We start from the raw sequence: 19,565 nt of genomic DNA, 5'->3' as shown, positions 1-19,565 counted from the left end.
TAAGGACAGAAAACAAAACCCACAAACCCCTTTATGGTATCTAAAAAAACAGAAAATCATGTCAGAGGTCCTGGATCACTGGGGATGAGAGAAACTGAGGAAGACAAGAGTTAGGGAAGGGAAGCAAGATGACTTCTTTTTGTCTAACTTCATCACCAAGAAAGTCAGGGAGAAACCTATTCTGGCACTTGTTTTTATTTTCTGTATTTTCTTTGTTAGTAGACATGAGCAAATAGCAAGTATTCAATTGCAGACACAAATGTGTTGGAGGAGGATGATAGCTTACAAAGCAGTAAACAAACAGAAGACAAGAATTCTAAAGGCAATTAAAATAATGCCACAGGCTAAAATGAGTCTGCTTTCACTATACTTAATAATCTGGGGAATCAGAGGACAGCAAAAGTTTCACCTATCTTTGACAAAAGTAGCAAGGATGATTCAGAGGACTGTAGAGCTTCAACCTTTATTACTATACCTGTTACCTGGCTGAAAGAATAAATAAAAATAGGAAAACAAAACATCAAAGAAATCACTAGATTCTGAATATGTTTATAAGCTGGTGAACAGATGAGAGCAAGGAACAAAAATTAGACTTTCAAAATCTTTCTAAGAAGCCTCATGGGAGGCAACTTATGAAGTGTGAGGCTGAAAGCAAAATAAAAGAGTTTATACGTATTGATTGTCATCTGGTGACAGGGTTAACAGCAGGTGGCTTGTGGTTTCTACTAAATATTTAAAAACTATTTGGGACCAAGAAAGCATGCTGAGAGGGTAAAATCTACAGATGGCAAGAAATTAACTCAGATTAGCCCTGACTTCAGAGGGCTATTAGGGATTTAAGTGATAAGCAGTCAGCCTGCTTCAGCAGATCATGGTCATTACTTTAGATTGCCACGAAGTGCACTTTGCAGGCAGTAACTTGGAGTAACTCCGTGTCTGGCTGGGTTCTAAATTGCCAGATCAACTCAGAAGATTGCCTGGATGCCCTTGTGAGCAGTCCAAAGATGACTGGTGTCAGAAGAACAGCAACAGTAAAAAAAAAAAAACAAACAAAAAACACAAAAAAAAACCAACACAAAATCTCAGGCTGTCTAACAAAAGACAGTATAAACAGAATGGGCAAACATAGTAAGCATGAAATATTTGTACGAAGAGGTTAGAATGCTGTATTTACTATTATTTAACACATCCCAGAAGGGAAGATGGAGAAAAAGCGTGGAAATGGGTGTCTAAAAAAGATGTGGAAGGATTATTTGAAACACAGACAAGGTTCTGAGAAGCCTGGCTTAATTTGGCATTTCAGTGAGAAGTGTGATGGACCAGATGACCTTCAGAGGTCCTTTCCAACCTAAAAAATTCTAGGATTTTATGAAGTAGGGAGGTAAAAAAAGTTCCTACTGTTCAATATACTCAAGACAGTAAATCCTGAAACTGGCAAATGCAACAGCAGAAAAAATTAGATTATGAAACTCATTGTCACAAGAACTTTTCTAGGAGCCAAAATAAGATTGTATTTTTGAAGTAAAAAAAAAAAAAAAAAAAAAAAAAAAAAAAAAAAAGGATTATGCATTTTTTCCCCTCAAAGTATCAAAACAACGTGTTTTTTGGAAAAGCAATCATTCTTCCATTTAATGCTTATAATAAGTATTATGACACATGAAAAAAAAAATTTTCTAGGAGAGATCTTCCTCCTCCTTCAAAGCTTCTTGTGCTCTCCTCTCAAGCAGCTGGTATCAGCCACTGTCCAATTCAAGACACTGAACTAGATGGGAATTATAAACCAGAATTTTCATGGTGGTTATCTCCGGGTGATGTTCTGTCAAATTTATTCCATTAATGAGTAATGCATTGTTTTTAAGAGTCGTCCATGAAATTTGACACACTGAGAGCCCCAAAAATGAGGTTACAGTACTTCTATCGTAAGTACTACCAATAAATACTCTGCATTCCAAATTAAGCCATTGACTAGACTTATGCATTAGTCAATTGATTACCACTTTTTAAAAAAAGTGGCTGCTGCAGGATTCCTTTATTTGTTTTTATCCTTCTTAACTCCTCCTCATCAAACTTATTGTCATAAGGAGGACAGTAAAAGAATTACACAAGGTATTCCAAGGACACTTATTCTGGAGACAATTTTATTATCCCAGAAGCGTATTCTGTCTAGTGACTTTGAAATATGTAAAGAGATGTATCTGCCTTAAAGAAGAGATTCCTCCAAACCACAGAGTAAGTAAACATATTTGAAGATATTGGTAAAATAAAGTAACCATAAAATAGTTCCTAATAGTTATATAACATTAATTATATGTATAAGAAACATGAAAATGGCTGTCATAACATGGTGAGGAAACCATCCGACAGACAGATATAAAGCTCAAAACACAGTGTTCTGGCATCTTTGAAGTTCCGTGAGGAATAATGCAACAAGTCCACATTCATAACAAGTTCTGTGACCAGGGAGGAACAAATCAAAGAATAAAATTAAATCTCAAAGATTTGACTTTACAGAGGAGCTTATAAATCTACATATTTACCCTCTAGACATACCTTAGCTGACCTAGTGATGGCCCCGATCTCTGAATAAAGATCAGTGCTGTCTGGGAACTTTTCCACCACCATAGTGCAGACATGGTGCAGGAGGGACTGCTTATGCACTGTGTCCTTGACTTCTGGAACCTTCTCGAGGTAGCTCAACTCAAAAGCTTTGGCCTGTAAGACGGAAAACAGGAAGAAAATAAAAAAAAAAATGCTACTCCATCCTATCCCATGCAGATTAGTAGACTAAAATGATTACCAAGCAGGGGCAGAAGGAAAAGATGAAGAATCTTACAGAAAAAGAAACTTGCTTTTATTTTTATTGTCTTAACTTGCTGAAGAATAGACCTAAAATGAGTCCTTCTACAGTGAAATGACTCATGACAAAGTTCTTCATTTTGAATGGGGAGCATCAACATTGAACTCAAGGGAGTTACACAAAGAGAACGCCTAGCTCTAAATTTCCTTCATGTTATGCAGAAAAGGGCAAAGAGCATCCATGAAACACAAATAAAAGAAAAAGTAGGTTCTGTTTCCTAGATTATATTTCTGGTCAGCAATAAATACTGGGTTGTAACTGTCATAATGGTTTTCACTTCTGCTTTTTGAAGGAAAAAGCTCAGGGGAAATGCTGGAACACTGGGCTTACATTGGTTCCATTCAGAAAGTTCCCGATGGCTAGCAGAGTAGAAAGGATAAATCCCAAAGTTTTATTGTGCTCCAGTTGGTCCATTCCTTCTTTCAGATCTAGAAGCGGTTCTGCAACTTCCTGCCACGAGAAGAGAAACAAGAAAGTGAAGGCTGTAGTTGGCTATAGCTGCTTCTAGTTTTTAATTCTAAGGTTTAGATTAATTACTGCAACAAGTTCCTGAACTGGCGTCTTGCAGAGTGTAAACTAGCCATGTGTGCTGGCTTTCCTCCATGTTCCAGCTGATAAATCACATGCAAGGACAGCAAAGAAATACATAAAATACTTTCCTAATGTTGCTTGTTTACGTATGCATTCGCCTTACTTGTCCTCGGGATTATTCTATGGTTCTGAATAGGAGATACAGTATCACTGAAAAGGCTGTTGCACCTGAATTAGGGACATGAACACCCCTGGTCCCAAGTGAAAAAAGAAAGCTTCTTGTAACTATTCTTTCTAATCTTCAAAAAACAACCCCCCAAAAAAAGTTAGAACTCTGGCTGAGTTGACATTCACAGCCTGACCCTAAAGCTTTCTTCAAACGATGGTCACCTCTGAGTTTTAGATATCATTTTGTGCTTGTGTGACTTTAAAAATGGGGGAAAAAAAACACACACACACAAAACAAAACACAAAACCTTGAACCCCAAACTAAAGAAAGACCCCACCACCAACAAAAACATAAAATACTGCAAATATAAAGCTTTAAAAGTGGTCCCATTTTGATCTTTTAACTTAATGCATCTTCCGTCCACACACATTGTCTGAGTATAGGTATGTGAACTGATAAGACTTGAAAACATAAATTCAGTTCCATTACCTCGGGAAGTGAACTACACCAGAGAGTTCAAAGGAAGACAGTGAGGGTAATTGAGTTGAGTAAGCTTGTTTCTATCTTAGTGTGAGGCCCAGGGTTATTTATTTTATATGCACAGTTACAGTTCACATTGTTCCTATCTCCAATTGCCATCCAAAGAATCCCCGAGCAACATTCTTTTCCCAAATTATTACACTTTTTATGAGCTAAGAAGCCAAAATTAAGCTGTTATTTTAGACCAAGAGGCAAAATAACTGTGAACTTCACTGTCTTGGGGAAATACAACTGGTCATTCAAAAACTATACTGATATTTTACCACAAATAAGAGCACAAATACAAAGGAAACATGGATTTCTAGTCACTACAGAACAACTCAACTCTCAACTTAAGAAAACAGTATGGCAAATTTGAAATAAATTAAGAAATGGCACAGTGACCCAAGTAACTTCTACATCAGAGGAGAGATGCTAAATCATCCAAGGCTTTATCGGGTTAAACTAAAATCAATAAACTGCTGCACACAATTCTTTGAATTGGTTTACAAGTCAGGACTGATTTTTTTTTGTTTTGTTTTGTTACATTATGGAGATGAATCACAATGCTATACATCTGCTGCAAACACAGATTTTCGAACCATTTCGAACCTGCATCAACTTGCAAACTGTTTAAAAACCTTTCCTAGAAGGATGGTTTAAAATATTCTGAGGATAGATAAAAAGGTATCATAAAAGGCTTCCAAGAAGGCCATACTGTAGCCTTTTATTTAACTATTTACATGCAAGCTATCCATGCTTAAGCTTTCTTCCATATAGTGCACTTTTATCATTACTCTTTGCTTTTGAATTTATGGTAGCATAAAAACAAACAAACAAAAGCCCTACAAAAAAAGTGTGCTATGTACCATATTAACAGGGGAAATACCCATTGTTGCTCCCTTTAAAACTCACCTTTTACCCGGAAAAAGCATATACATAATGCAGTTGCCCCATATCCTTAGCTATATCACATATCCTTTTTACCATGTTTTTGTTTCTGACCTAGAAATTATGCTTGAATGAAATTTGAGGGCTGGTCTAGAATTTTTGGTGGTGAGACATCTGATAAAGCCAGGTAAATGCTTATGTTATTAACATGCATAGCTTACTGTACCTATACAAGTTCACAAGCATGCTTTATTGGGAGGGGTAAAAGCTTTGGATGGGAATTTTGGAATGACAAAAATGTAATTTGCCATATTTGTATTTAAATGAGACTGGCCTGCATAGATTATCATGTAATTTTAAATGACCAGAAAGTATCAAGACCATACTGTACAACTTAAGTTCTGCTGCACTTTTAAAATTTTCAGACAGTTTAAGTATCACTCAAAAGCACAATCTTGGTGATGCTATTTGTCTAGCACACCATCTCTGGGGAGCCTAGACTTAGGGGTAATCTTTCTGCTCAGAAGAGGAACTAAACGAAGTCAAACTTTTCTCATTTCTACACCTGCTTATCTTCATTTATGATCTTTTGAAGTTGTCAGCAATAAGGATATATTTGCCCTCAATGACCTTAATAAAAAAATAAAAAAATCAGATTTAGGACAACGGAACATTCTATTCCTCTTTCTAAGACCTTTAAACTCCCTTTAAGATAATCAAATTTGACAGCATCTGCACCAGAAATAGTTCAGTATAAAGAGGTAGCAGTAACACAGTGTCATTGTTTATGAACAGAGCAATCAAAAGACTGAAAATGAAGATTTAAAGCTGAAACTCTATCTCCTCTGTGTATGTAGTTGAAATACGTTACCAAAAGAAAGGTGAGAAAAAGGTGTTCCAGTGATTAACTTGTATTAGGCATAAATGTTAGATACATGTTAATACTTCAGAATGTTATACACATCATCAAACAGACAATTTGGAAAGGGTTTTCCTTTTTCAATGCATATACTTTCACATGCATATACTTCGATCCAAAATAATGCATTGATTTGATCAAGTGTCACAGCTTACAGTGAAAGCTGCAAGTGTGCTGTAACTGCCTATAAAGTGCAAAGAACGAGAATTTCCTTCGCTTTTAGCAGTGTTTCAAATGTTTCAGAGAGCAAGTTAGAAATACTACGTATAAACATAGATTAGCAGCCCCTGCTAACTCAGATCACATGAAGGGAACAATTTAGCCTTGTGGTAACTTCAAAGCAGGATAAATAGCTATACCAGAGGAGAAAAAATGGCAAAAAATATTCAGACCAGATACATATATTTTATGTTTTATAAGTCAGAAGTATAAATTATCTAAGATTAAAGTCACATTTAAGAAAAATGAATATTAGCTTGATAACATTTCCTAAAATCTAAGAAAATGAAGCAGAGACTGAATAATCTTGACAATACCATCTGGAAATCAATCCATTCTTGTTATAGCCTTTGCAATATCCATGGCTAGATAAGCATAAGACATTTTTACAGAAGTATGTCCCACTTCTCAGAATCTATCACGCAATATTATGTATAATAATATATATAGGAGAGAGCTGCCTGAAGAACCCAGAGCAACACACAGGGTATGCACTAGAAGTGCAGCAGAGAGTTCCTGTACTGAAATTCCTGAAAGAGATTGTGGAAGTCAGCAGGTAGCTGAAATTGCCTTCACAGTTTGATTCTGTTTCATCTACTCACCGTCATGCTGTAATTTTGAAATTTTTGTATGTGATTTGTCATACATGATACAACCTGACTATAGAGTTCTCTGAATAAACGCTGTTCATGAAAAAGGTGGTGGCAGTCAACTGTGACCAAACTGAAAAGAACACCCCTGAAGGATGATCCTATCTTTTGTTTACAATTTTGTAAGAGAGCTATAAGCAGAAATAACTTTAATGGATAGTGTTTTTCTTAGTTCAAATGGATGTAAGATCAATATTCTCATTTTACGATGTATGCGTGAATCCTGTAGTCCTCATTCAACCTTTGTCCAAGGAAAAATTCTTACTGCTCTGAGATTATACATTTCCTGAATAACATCTGGAGCAGCTGTGGTAAGGAATTAGCCCTCTTCTTTGTTCCAATGTCATTACTGCCTAATTAAAGGAAGGAAGACATAATCTCTAATTTTCTTTTATAGAAAAAATAGATTATGAAGGATCATTTCAGCTGTTTCCAGGTCAGCCACTGAAATAAAAGTGACTTATTAACTGTTTCCACAAAATACACACTCATATAATAATGAGGACAGAGAAAGATTAAGCAAAGACTTGGAAGACTGTCTACCTCAGCCTCCCCATGTTTGCCTCACCTTTTCCACTATCTCATAGTCCATCTTGAAAGCCCAGAGCTGGAGCCTGGCGGAGAGTTCGCTGATGGAGGAGAGGGTGAGAAGGAACTGCTCAGCACTGCCCAGGGGGACATCAGGGTTTGCCAGCTGTGCCTCCTGGATCTTTTGCTTCTCCTCCTCGGTTGGGATCATGGTCAAAATTTTCTGCAAGGGGAGATAAAAAACAATAGTCAGTTGGAGGGGCTGAGATGCTTGTAAGGGCTGGGCATGGGGATGCATCAGTAGCAAGGACACCAGCAGCAACAAGCTTCATTTTGACTTCACCCAAGCTGGTTTGATGACAAAGTGAAGTTTTTTTAAGGAGCAAAATTTTGTGGCCTGTGTTTTACAGCAGGTCAGTCTAGATACTAACGTTTAATTTATCCTCCACATTTATGCATGTTCCAGTGCACCTGTAGATATAAACAAAAAACTTGAGGACCTATTACAGCTGGAGGAAGGTTTCTTACAGCACAACTTGACAATTCGCTCTAAGCGAAGTGGCACACTGCGCTTTTTGGAAGGAAGCCTGGAGAAGGAGAAAAGGCTGGTTCTCGGAGTAGATGGGATGGATTAGATACCACTGTGTGGCACAACAGGAACTCCTGTCCCTTGCTGTTCTCACCATTTACTGTTTTTCATTTAGATTGTTTTGACTTTTATGAAACATGAAAACCATTGCAACATACTAGGGCATTCCTAAAAATGTCACCCAAAGTGAAGACAACTTCCCAGGGAACACTCACTGAATACACAGTTATGAACTGCATAACATATGGTCTTTTTCTCTTTTGATCTGAAAAGTCCAAAATATTGATGAAAAACGATCTCAATATTTTCAGTTTCTGCTGCCAGCATGGCTCAAAACATTTATATTTTTCCTTTAAATCTTGGATTTTACATGCTTGTTTACATGTGGCAGTTTTCCTTCCCAAAGGTATTGCTTCTTAGTTTTTAACATAATGAATGCATTTTCAAATGAAAAAGAAAAGCAAAACAACATAAAGGCATCAGATAAGTTGAAGTCTTTGCCCTGTTGATCAATGCCTCATTAAAACAAATCAGGAGATTTTCAGCACAACTTATGTTTATTCATCTGAGGAATGACATGTTTTTGCTGTAGCTTTCTATAATGATAAGGGCTGTTTTGGAGGTAAGGAGACCAAAATAAAAATACAGCCAAAGAGCTGTGAGACCTGCCAATCCAAACTACAGGCTTGTTCCAGCAGTGGAGATAGCCAATTTATCAAAGTAGCACAATTGCCCCAACTGGTACTGGTATTCCAGTACCAATTCCAGCAGCAATACTGGTATTGCAGTACCAGTAATTCATCTAGCTCCTTGTACAGTGCTGCAGCTAAGTGTGGAGAACTAGGGACTTTTCCTGGTCAATCTGGCAAAGAACAAGAGTTAAGGAAGCAAATAATGTTAACAAGGAATAAGCAAACTATGTTCAACCCGTTGAATGTGGACTTATTCAATTTTAGCCACATCATTCATATAGCTGACCATCTTCTTACACAGACTTCCACAAATACAAATAGGGAAGAAGTTCTTCTTGTCAATGTTGGTCAGAACATTGTCTTTCAGTTTACAAGAAGAAGAAAATCCTCCTTGCTTGAACGCTGCAATAAGTTACCCTTGCTCTCACCTATAGCTAAAGGAAACAGAGAGAGTTAAAAGTCTGTGAGCATCTACTGTAATAAGGAAATCAAATCTTTTGATCTACCCCTATCCTAAGGAAAATAGAAGAGGAAGAATATCTCTCAGTACACTTTTATTTCCCTTGTCAATGTCTATTTGGAAAATGTTCTGTTCAGATTGACAGCATTTGTGTATTCATTTTGAGCTGTGCTATGTATCCATCCTCAGATGCTGAAATCTGTAAGTTAAGTGACACCTGGCATCAAGTGACAGATTTTAAGTAGCTGCTTCAGGGCACTTCTCAGTGTTCAAGCAATAACCACCTAAAAATGTTCATAAAAGAGAGACTGAGCCTGAAACCCAGAAGAGGTTTTTCAATGCGAACCTCTGAAGAAGTCAGGCCTCCGAGTTCCTACTTCTCTCTAAAACAATGACAAGAAGCCAACACCCCTCCCAGTGAGCCAGAGCAGCTTGCAAAGAGGATCATATGAACATCCATACATGGTGAGTTGAGCAGTAGCCATGTGATGGATGTAAAAATGCTTCTGATGCATTTTTGAAGGCTAACACTTCAGCAGTATTTTCAATTGCCTCCTACAAATAACTAGGGCTTCTGGCAGCTACCCAGGGATCCCACAACTATTTTGTGGTGGTGCAGGGCCTATACTCCAGAGATTTTGCACTGCTTTCGGGCATTTTAAAGAGGGCAAGGAAACAGTAAGCTCTATTTCCAAAGGGACTCTCCTCCTCCTTGAGCTTTATGTAAACACCACAAGCCAGATGGATCTGACACAAAGTATTCGAGTCCAAGTACTGCAAGTCTGCTCTGCTGCTCACTGCAGTATGTGAAAAAGGGAATGCCAAGCAAAGGAGCCTGTAGATGTGGTGCCAGCTGTCAAGCATCACCCCTGCTGCTGAAAGTGCTGTCTCGATGGAATCAGAGCTGCTGCCGATGTGCTGGCAGGTCTCACCCCAGCCACAGAGCAACTGCCCCTATAACAACTATTTACTCACCAGAGCTTGGAGTTTGCTCAGGCAAGTAATTCTTATCCTGCCGGTCATCATCCTTAGTGTGCTCCTGAGCAAGCAGTAAAATGCTCTTATTCTCTATTTCCACTCTATGACTAACTTGAACCATTTGTTCAGTGCTGAAAACTGTTGAGTACATCACCTGCCAATTCATTACTATTTTGAATTCTTTTTCTTTTTTTTTTTTTAACATCACTGACAGTAAAAGGAGCATAAAAACACAGCAGGGCAGAAGGTTACTGGCACCTGATATGACCATTAAATCATAAATAGCTCTGAATCTAATGATTAGTTCAGAAAACTCTCTCCAATGCTGCATTCCTCAAGCAGATTAAAAGAGGACTGGTTGTTGGTGAGCCCTATGTTCATATCCTCTCATAATGTGACACAGAGATGTGTCATACACTTATTTAATCTCTGGGCACTCTAACACAATTACTTGGGCAAGAGACTAAAATTCTGAGAAGTGCAAAAACCTTGTAATGGAGAAAAAAAAAGTAAAAGAAAAAAACTGGTGAGCCCATTTACATGAGATTATCAATCTTAATTGTTTTGATCTTTGAACTTTTAGTGAAGGGATCGAACTGATCACTTCTTGGCCTCTGCCATCCTGTTACATGATTTCCAAAAATGTCTTGGAGGAATGCCTTACAGGGCTCAAAGGGTGAAGTTCATAGGGAGACTCAGGCTGTCCCTCATGCATTCAGGAAGAGCTGGGCACCTTGGAGGGGGGTTCACACCAGCAACTGCCTAAAATGACCATCAAGACAGACTCTGAGTTTGCCTGAGGGTATAAAAAATGGGATGCAAGGAAGTACCTAACCAGAAACTGTCAGTAGACTGGAGCCCCTCTGGAAATTAGGTGCTGAAGTTATCTCTTCCAAGAGATAAGGGGCCTTCTCAGTGGTGATGAGGTTGCAAGGGTGGCTCAGCTCTCACGTTTGATTTCAGTTGATTTTATTGGGCAAACAGGAGCCTTAAAAAACTAGGATACTGAAAATCTGGTTGGTTTGGGGTCCTAAGCTTTCTGTGGCTAAAGGTCCACACGTTCATAAGCTACATAATCAAATACACATTAATGGGTATTTCATCTAATATTTGACAAGCCTCAGCAGAAGATTCAGATCCAAAAAGGCTCTGACACTTCAGCTTTTCAGACACCTATTCACGAGACACATCAGTGGTTTGCATTATTTGCAGAAGAAACCCGTTACCTGCAGAAAATATGAAAGGATCTACATACAAAAGAGTAGAATAGAATATCTAAAAGAATATGAAGCTCGGGATTTCACGGTAAGTGAGGCTGGTTGTGCTAATTTTATCTGAACTTTTCAAAAAAATGATCTAATTCTGAAAAGAGACTGTATCTAAAATGCCTTATAATGGTCTCTATAAATCAGAAACTGACAGCTGTGGCTTCAGTCAGATTGCTCCACTTCCTCAGCTCTCTACTGAAATGCATCAGCATGCAAGTGCTGTTCACAGAAACCATAGAAAATGTTTTTGTTTTCTGTAAGGAGTGAAAGGGTAGCTTTTTCCCCATTAAATAAAGTCTGAAACTTGTTAGGGCAGTGATACACTAACTGTGGAAGTACAGCCAGCACAGCATTATTGAGTCAATTCTCTGTGCTGTCTGGGCTTGTGAAAAAAGGTGTTTTTTCAGGTCAGCTAGCATCATTTGAAACGCCCCATCAGACTTTTACAAAGCATTAACTAACCAAATTGGAAACTGCGAATGCCAACACGCTGTGGTGAAAACTATCAGAACAAATTTAAATACCTTGATCATTTCTTACCCCTTTTTACATCTCAGAGCTACCTAACTACTCCAAACACATGGCTTTAGAAGCACTTAACTTCTTGGGCATTAAGGGCCTGGCATATCTGGGCAGCTTTTTTATTTCAAATAGTTTTACTGAAAGCTATACCTACCAAAGCAATGCACCATTATGCAGCACCAGAAAGCTACCTTTTAAAACACAAGGCACACCACCTTCACTTCCTCACAGCATTGCTCCAGTTTTACTCAGCTGAATTAATAAACCTCTTTGGTATGATTTGATTTTGATCCTTGTTCCCTTCCTGAGCAGCACTCTGTGGTAGGACCTACTCATTTCCTTTGCTGGAGATAAGCAGGAAGGACTGGTCTGGCAGACTATGCTTGCTGTTGCCGATGAAACACTTCATTAAAATTACCAGGATTTTAAGCTCGCCTTTTTGCTTAACTCAGAGAGAGCCCTCGTCCATGCTAAGCAGGAACGTCTTTGTTCTGCAGCGGAGCTCCAAGTTGTTTGAACACTATGAATGCCAAGCTTTCAAAGAAAGGAAAACACAACCACTTTGGCAAATGTAAGGTGGCAAAAAAATTTTTAGTTGGTTTGACACACAGTGCTCGCAGACACACATTGTGCCTTCCTGTGAAAATGTGTTTCTAGCAGTGCCTGCTCTGCATACTAAACTGACTGCGTCTGCCTTTCTAACAGCGTGCCCCCATTCACACAGGTACCAAACCCCTTCAAACACATGGGCAAAAAATACACAATGTACACAGGGTCATAAAACGCATAGTTTAATTTTTTAAGTTAAAAAGCAAAGTATGCATGACTAACAACAGCTAAATGCCACAAACAAAGTAGCATTCAGCAGAATCTAGGATGGGTAGCCTAAGATTCCCTGGGCTATGATCTTTATGATGAGCTGGGCTATTGCACACTGGTAGCCTGCATCCCACTGCCTCACTGCCTAACAGTTGTTAGTGCTACTGCCAGCAATGCTTTAGTCCTCTGTCCTTAAAGGGATTGCTAAGGTCACTTCTAAGACACCATTTAACTTGAACTCATGGACGAAGGTGCCAAACTGAAGTGACACACGTGCTATCATGACAGTGATGATGCTCCTCGGTGAAGGACTTGGTGCAGAACTCACAGCCAAGGCAAAGGAAGGCTCGGGTAACTATACTCTGTTGGTGCCCTCCTCCTTGTTGGATCCCTTAAAAGCTGAAGATGATCCTAATCTTCAGCTTTTCTGAATTTTTATTAGAGTATGTAACGTCCTCACCATAGCACATCACATCTCTTCCCCTGCACGCCTTACATCCATCTCTTCTGCTTACTAGCCATGACATCTCTTCTAGATGGTCTCTATGCATATCTTATATGATATCACAGTGGATACTCAAAACTACTCAAAAGTACTCATGGCAATGCAGTTTTTTAATTAAATAAATAAATAATGTAACTTTGTCCATACTGGTCATACTCATGCAACCCACAGATTAACTGTAAAGGATACTCTATACCAACCAATTTGCTTTATTCTCTGCAGTTTTTGCATAAATTATGCTGATATTTACACCATTACTGATTCATTCCTCATCGCTATAATTATTTTGTAGGATTTAGAAACAGTTGTTGTGAAACAGAAAATTTTCTAAAAACTTAGACAGCCTCTGTTCCTCTCAAGCTAACTCTAAGGCTAAAGACAATGAACAGATGAACCTAGAGAAGAAGAGAAAGGGAACAAAGTTTATCTACATTGTAGGTCAAAGGGGGTGTACAGAAAATTGATTAAGGGCTCTGCTGAAAAGAGCAGGACTCATGATGGTGAAATTCTACGCCTCTTCTTGTACCTCTGACCAACTCTGTATAGCTCAGTCCAACCCTCTGCCTTGCTACTTGTCTCTCTATGTAATGATGCACACTAAGAAAAATCTGCAAACTGAGAACTGGAGAAGGGAACCTGAATGCATGGCTTTACTCGACAAGTAGCAAATAAACATGGACCTACACATTTTTTTTTCTCCATGAACATCATCCCTTTCAACTACTGAAGGCGTCATCTCTCAACACAGAAAGTACCTAGTCTCAGATCCATTTATCCTTTCTCTTGATTTTAAATACCTGAAAAGTCACATCAGGATTACCCACGTCCTTTAGCTTCAAGCTGTGGACACTCAGAAATCCCATTTTCTTTAGCACTGGGCATGGGGATCAACAGTGTATCATTTCCTGGTTTCTGAATTCTCCCATTTGAAAGCTGCATGCATTTATTACATATATTTTAAATGAAATTATGGGTTCCTGGCAGCTAATAGAAAGGCCACCCAAATGAGGGTGTGGTGGTACCATGCACTCACAGCTGTGGACACCACAGGTGGTCAGCAGATGGGCCTGGCTACAAACGGTGGCACTGGAAGGGTGAGCTGTGCAGGGCAGCTGAACTTCTGTGAGCACACCAGGGAAGGCAACAATTCAAAGGAGATGATACACTGAAGATAATGAAGATGTGTCCTTTATCAGCCCCCTTTATGTTGTACTTTCCATGTGAACACTGCCTGCAGCACTGAGGTCTATCTGGTGGTCTGTGAGTTGGAGTTGGCTGGAGTGGAGCTTCTCTCCTATCCTGGAAAACTCAGTGCTTCACCATGCAGTGGTGGCAAGATGGGGCTGGGTCATGGAGATGGGTAACTGGCCAGCAGGAAACCTGAGGTTACCTTACCTGCCCCAAAGATTGCAATCTAACCAACTGGGCTAAAAAAGAGCAGCCTTTGTTGATCCCTATTTTTAAGTCTAATTTGTCACCTTCACAATATCAATAAAGAGTGCATACAGCACATAATACAGTTTTGGAAAGAAATTATATTCTAGCAGGGATAAATCAGGCCATGCCTTCTAGCTAGAACAATCTTTTGCCTTGGGTATTTATTTTGCGTGTAACTGCTGGCAGCTCCATTTCCATTCCAGCCAGCTTTTCTCATTTTCTTCTGTAGTCAGCACCGTAAAGGTGGAAAGGGGGAAATCATGAAACACAGAGCCAAACCACGGAAAGGTGACTATGAATCAATGCAGGACCGATGCAATTCAACCGCTGGTTGAGATTTGTAGTTGTGCAGATTACTCTTATTGGATAATATAGGCTTATTCAAAGAAAGATTTGAAATGAATACAAACACAATAAAACAAACAAACAAACAAGGGAGCAGCAGGCTTCTTTTACATTTCGTAGAAGAAAAGTATTTTGATAAAAAAAATAATAAACAGAGCTCATCTTGGATCTCAGTAAGAATATCTGCAAAGTCAAACATGTAATGGTAAAAATTACATCATCTGTAATCTTTATACCAACTGCTTTTCTTCAAACAACAGTAACACAGAAATGCTATTTTGAGCAGAACTAGTCACTGTATTTGTTTTCCATTAGATACACAATCTAGAATGACTACAACAGCTATCTGGGCATGAACTTTATTAAACTCCGTACCAGTTGCATCAGCTTTATAAAGTCACTGCCTATTCTTTGGTGCTTTATGAGTGCTCAGTATTAAATACATTTCCGATGTATGCATGCAGAACTTGTCCTGTTTAGAATTTTAATAGCTTTAATAAACATAAGAAGAAACTGAGCTTCAGAAGAATAAATAATACTCTGAAAATCTCAGTAGGAATCAGCACCAGTATTATTCAAGTTTGGATACAAACAAAGCAGAGAAAACCGCATCTACTGAGCATTCCCAACCTCAGGTGGACACTACCTGCTTCTGAGTACCTGCATTGATCTAACAGGTTTCAGTAATAGACACATCACTTTTTCTCTCTTCCATGAAATATATGGCCTGTATCATAAGCAATATTGAGTAAAATGAAACACTGAACATGCAGACTTGAACATACTGACTTACCTCTATTCCTTCCTTATTTAAGGCATATTCGTCAAAGTTCAAAATAGCAGTCTTGATAGTCCGTGGAGGGGGCAACACAGTCAAGCCAATATTAATAGCATTGCTTCGTTTTGAGTCCAATACAATGATCTCCTGTCGCTTCCCATCTGCAGCAGTTTTCTTAATAAAGAAGAGAGGAACAAGGAAATTACTCCTCCAGTCTGTTTTTTAGACAAAAAGTCACTCCTCTCACCAAAGCCTTCCTCTGTGCAACGGTACTGACACTGAATGCTTATCTAATTCATATGCAGCCATCAAAAAAAACACGTTAATTCCTCACACCAATACGATTGACGTGGCATGGGACAGCTTCTGTGTGCTGACAAGGCTGAAGGCAGGGGCAGTGTAGAGGAGCTGGGGACTACCTCATGTGCACGATGGGTGAAAGTAATGAGTTGTTGGTGGTGGGTTTTAAATTAAAAAGAAACACAACTTTCAGAATAAACAGGATAAATTTTAGGAGAAGAAAGATGATGTTTGTTTTCCATTTTATTCTCTCAGAACTCTCTTCTGTTAAAACCTTAGAAGCACCCCTGAACCCTTCTTGAACCTTCCCCTTTTTTGAGTAAGAGAGTCTTTGAGTAAGACCCCTTTCCATGGAGGAGCTAACTGAGGGATCTGAGATGGTGCTTCTCCTTTAAAGCAGTCCTTTTCACTTCCCGGGCCATTAATCGCTTTTTCAGGACCACAGTTAGTGGCCAGGACCACATAAAAACAAGCGGGGTTCAGCAGAGCCTGCTTCCTCTCCAGCCTGTATCACACGCAGCCTTCTTTACACCACTGCCTCTGCCTCGTACTTCGCAGCTGAGGATCACGCCGCTCCGAGCAGCTTGTGCAGAAGGGAAAAGGCTCAGGGAAAGGAGTTAAATTTAGGCTTCCCACATGCGGTACATGGGTAAGTAAGCCTCAGATCTGCAGCTCTGTTTTTAGGTTCCTAAGTTTGACAAGAGAGACGTATTCATTTGAGGGGACATCTGATGCTAACCACCGGGACGACCGCGATTACACCAGTGCTCTCTCCTCGGCAGTGGGTTATGAAAGACAGATGAGCTGTGCCGGGGACACGAGCATGGAGGCATTTGCCAGAGCTGTAGCTGCACATCGAGTATATAGCAGTGGCAAAAGAGATTTTAAATCTCTTAGGTGAGAAAGAAACCCCTTCTGAATGAACAAAAGGATGAAGGGAAAAGATTTTACTCCTTTGAACTTTATTACCCTACCCTGAGGAAAACAATTCCCTTTTGCCTGCAATGAAGCTGCACAGGTGTAAGCGCCTGAGTACTAAAATGAGCTACAGCTACTAATTTCTGTTATAATATTAATGAACTGTTTTATTAGTTCATTAACAGAGGATTACTTCAAATGGGTGAAGGAACTGGGGCACTTAATGTGATGATACGTAGCTCTGAACTGTAGTGTTATTAAATATAAATCATGTGGTATAATTTGTGGGAAATAATCATTACTACAGCATACCAAGAACTACAGTGGATTTAGACTTCTACAAGACCTAACTGGCCAGCTGCTGTTGCCTCCACTGAAGGCTGGGTTATTTGGAAACACCAGCGGTCCCACAGAGGTGACCTGTGGTTTGGTGGGCACGTAGTCTAAAATACACCTCTTTGATTTAACTAAGCAAACAGAAGAGTTTAAGTCACTTTTTCAATGGTTGTATAAATGAGTATTTATATATGAGCACCAAGCCAAAAATATCTCCCCTCTATTTAAACTGCAGAACAATCTGCATCGGTAGTACAGAAAAACCTGGGATATCCCTTAACTGTGAGATGGCAGTTTTTTGGTTTCTGTCTTAATTAGCAAGGATTTAGCACTGGGGATTTAAAAAGGAATCATTCAGCTGTCATTGACTTTGTCCAGGATACAAACTTACAATCCTTCACAGAAATTTCATTTCACATTTATGCCTTGCCTTCGCATTTACTCACATTGCAACAAACATTTTCATGAGTATATGCGTCTAGGCACACGTGTATGTGAAAACACATTCCTTAATTTTTCACTCCTGCTAGTTCTTATTTCTGTGGGCACATGATGGATGACTACGTCCCATGGGGTACAGATGAATCAGCAAAATAATGCTCTCAAAGACATGCAGAACCAAGCGGATAGCAGAAGGGCTGAACGATAACTTTTGAATTCAGTAGGGTGTACGTGTTTTCATCTCTCTTCGCACAAAAATAAACACTTTGAAGCACTTCACCAAAATACCTGGTTCTGTTTGGCAGAGTGAGAAAGAAAGAAATTTTAGACTGGCTTTCAGGGGGTACCTGATCACCTTTTCTATTCACTAACAAAATGTCATGGTCCTGTAGACCAGAAAATAAGCATTCTGCAACAAAAGGTGCTCCTCCAACTATAATCCATGTGTGCACTGCCCAGCGTGGCATTAACTTTCCTAAAATCAAGATCCACCCTCCACCTTGAACTCCCCTATTATATCCTACAATTTAAAATCCACTTTATTTTATTGCAGCCTATTGAGTTTAATGAAAAACTTCTCATGAGCCAGGAAGTAGCTGTTTATAGCTGTGTTGTGGAAATCACAGTGAAGGATTAGAAACTGGAGTAAAATTGGTTACAGCTGTATGAAAGAGCATATGCACAAGGTAGAGCCAACCCCCCCCAACACACGCACCCTGGCTTCGCTTTTCCCCTCCTCCTTCTGGACTGTTCCTTTTCCGTGCACCTGCTTGCATCTAATGCTATGAAATCTGGAGGTCTGACTTTTGATTTGTTGCTCCGTGCTCTTTTTTCAGCTGAACCAACTGAGCTGTGAGTCAGACTTTACGAAATTATAGAATAAACCTGTTTTGGATTGCAGCCATTGGACATGAGAAACTAGACACAACGGGGAATGTACTCCCTGGAAATAAACCAAGCAGTCTGGAAAAAGCGAGAGCTATCCTAATTTGAGTGCAATCTTCATACCAAACCTCAAGTCCTCTACAGATTCAGTGGTCTGCTTAATTATTCCCACTCTCACTTGATCTAAGGACCATCTCCTACCCGGTAACATTTGCTGGTACTCACCAAAAACACACGGGAGTCTCAGAAGCCCGCGCGGGCTTCCACTGGGATAATTCTCAATCATCATTGAATTCTCTACCGAGACAATGATACTTCTATGTCTGTGTTACGGGACGAGGTGGAAAGCATGCCAAAAGTATAATGTCTCATGCAGAGAGCAGTATTAGTCTCCAAGAGGAAAGCAGTCACCTAAATCATTCCTCAGACTTGCACTAATTTCAAAGAAACCTGCTCACTCATCTTTCAGCCAGAAGCCAAAAGCTGTGCCAAAGCATCAGGCAGCCCAGGAAGGTTTGGGAAGAAAGCGTGAGGGGGTGAAAATGGCCAAAGGTAGTTTGGGAATGTGCGTGATAAATGACAGGAAAAGTAAACAAGTCAACATCCCAGCAATTTGACATCCTATCAAAATTTAAGGTGAGAATAAAAGATGAAGAATCAGCCAGGCTGATTCCTTACAATATTGGCATTTAGCACAAAGCTAAAGTTTGGAAATGGCAACTATGTCATAATTCCACATTTGATTCAAGGAATTAAATGCTTCACAGATCTAAGAAAACATTCTCATTCCTTCCATCTATGAACCATCTGGGGTAGATTTGTATTTACAGGGAGAGAGATGAGGAGTAACACGCCACAATGTCACCAACATTCCTTCCTCACCAGAAAAGGAATCAGAGAAAGAAATTAATCCCAAATCTGCCAAATGAACTATCAACTGAATGTGTTTTTAAAGCTACTACTCCACGCGTTTCAGAGCTATGTGCATCATGTGTCTGAAAGATGTTTT

The 19,565-nt window shown here is 39.3% G+C and overlaps 1 protein-coding gene across 4 annotated transcripts in view; it reads right to left on the bottom strand.

Annotated features, from left to right (window-relative positions):
* Window positions 1-19,565, bottom strand: part of FHOD3 (formin homology 2 domain containing 3) — a 374,500-nt gene that overhangs the window by 33,876 nt on the left and 321,059 nt on the right. For all 4 annotated transcript variants that reach the window (XM_032181589.1, XM_032181586.1, XM_032181590.1 and 1 more), the window contains 4 exons: window positions 15,692-15,850; window positions 7,324-7,506; window positions 3,188-3,307; window positions 2,551-2,712 (listed from right to left, as the gene is read on the bottom strand). In XM_032181589.1, coding sequence (XP_032037480.1) covers window positions 2,551-2,712; window positions 3,188-3,307; window positions 7,324-7,506; window positions 15,692-15,850 — 624 coding nt within the window. The remainder of the gene's footprint in view (window positions 1-2,550; window positions 2,713-3,187; window positions 3,308-7,323; window positions 7,507-15,691; window positions 15,851-19,565) is intronic.

The sequence above is a fragment of the Aythya fuligula genome, chromosome 2 (assembly GCF_009819795.1).
Source record: "Aythya fuligula isolate bAytFul2 chromosome 2, bAytFul2.pri, whole genome shotgun sequence".
Classification (NCBI taxonomy): Eukaryota; Metazoa; Chordata; class Aves; order Anseriformes; family Anatidae; genus Aythya; species Aythya fuligula.
The sequence above is the reverse complement of the archived record's forward strand: the minus strand, read 5'-3'. Positions and strand labels throughout refer to the sequence as shown.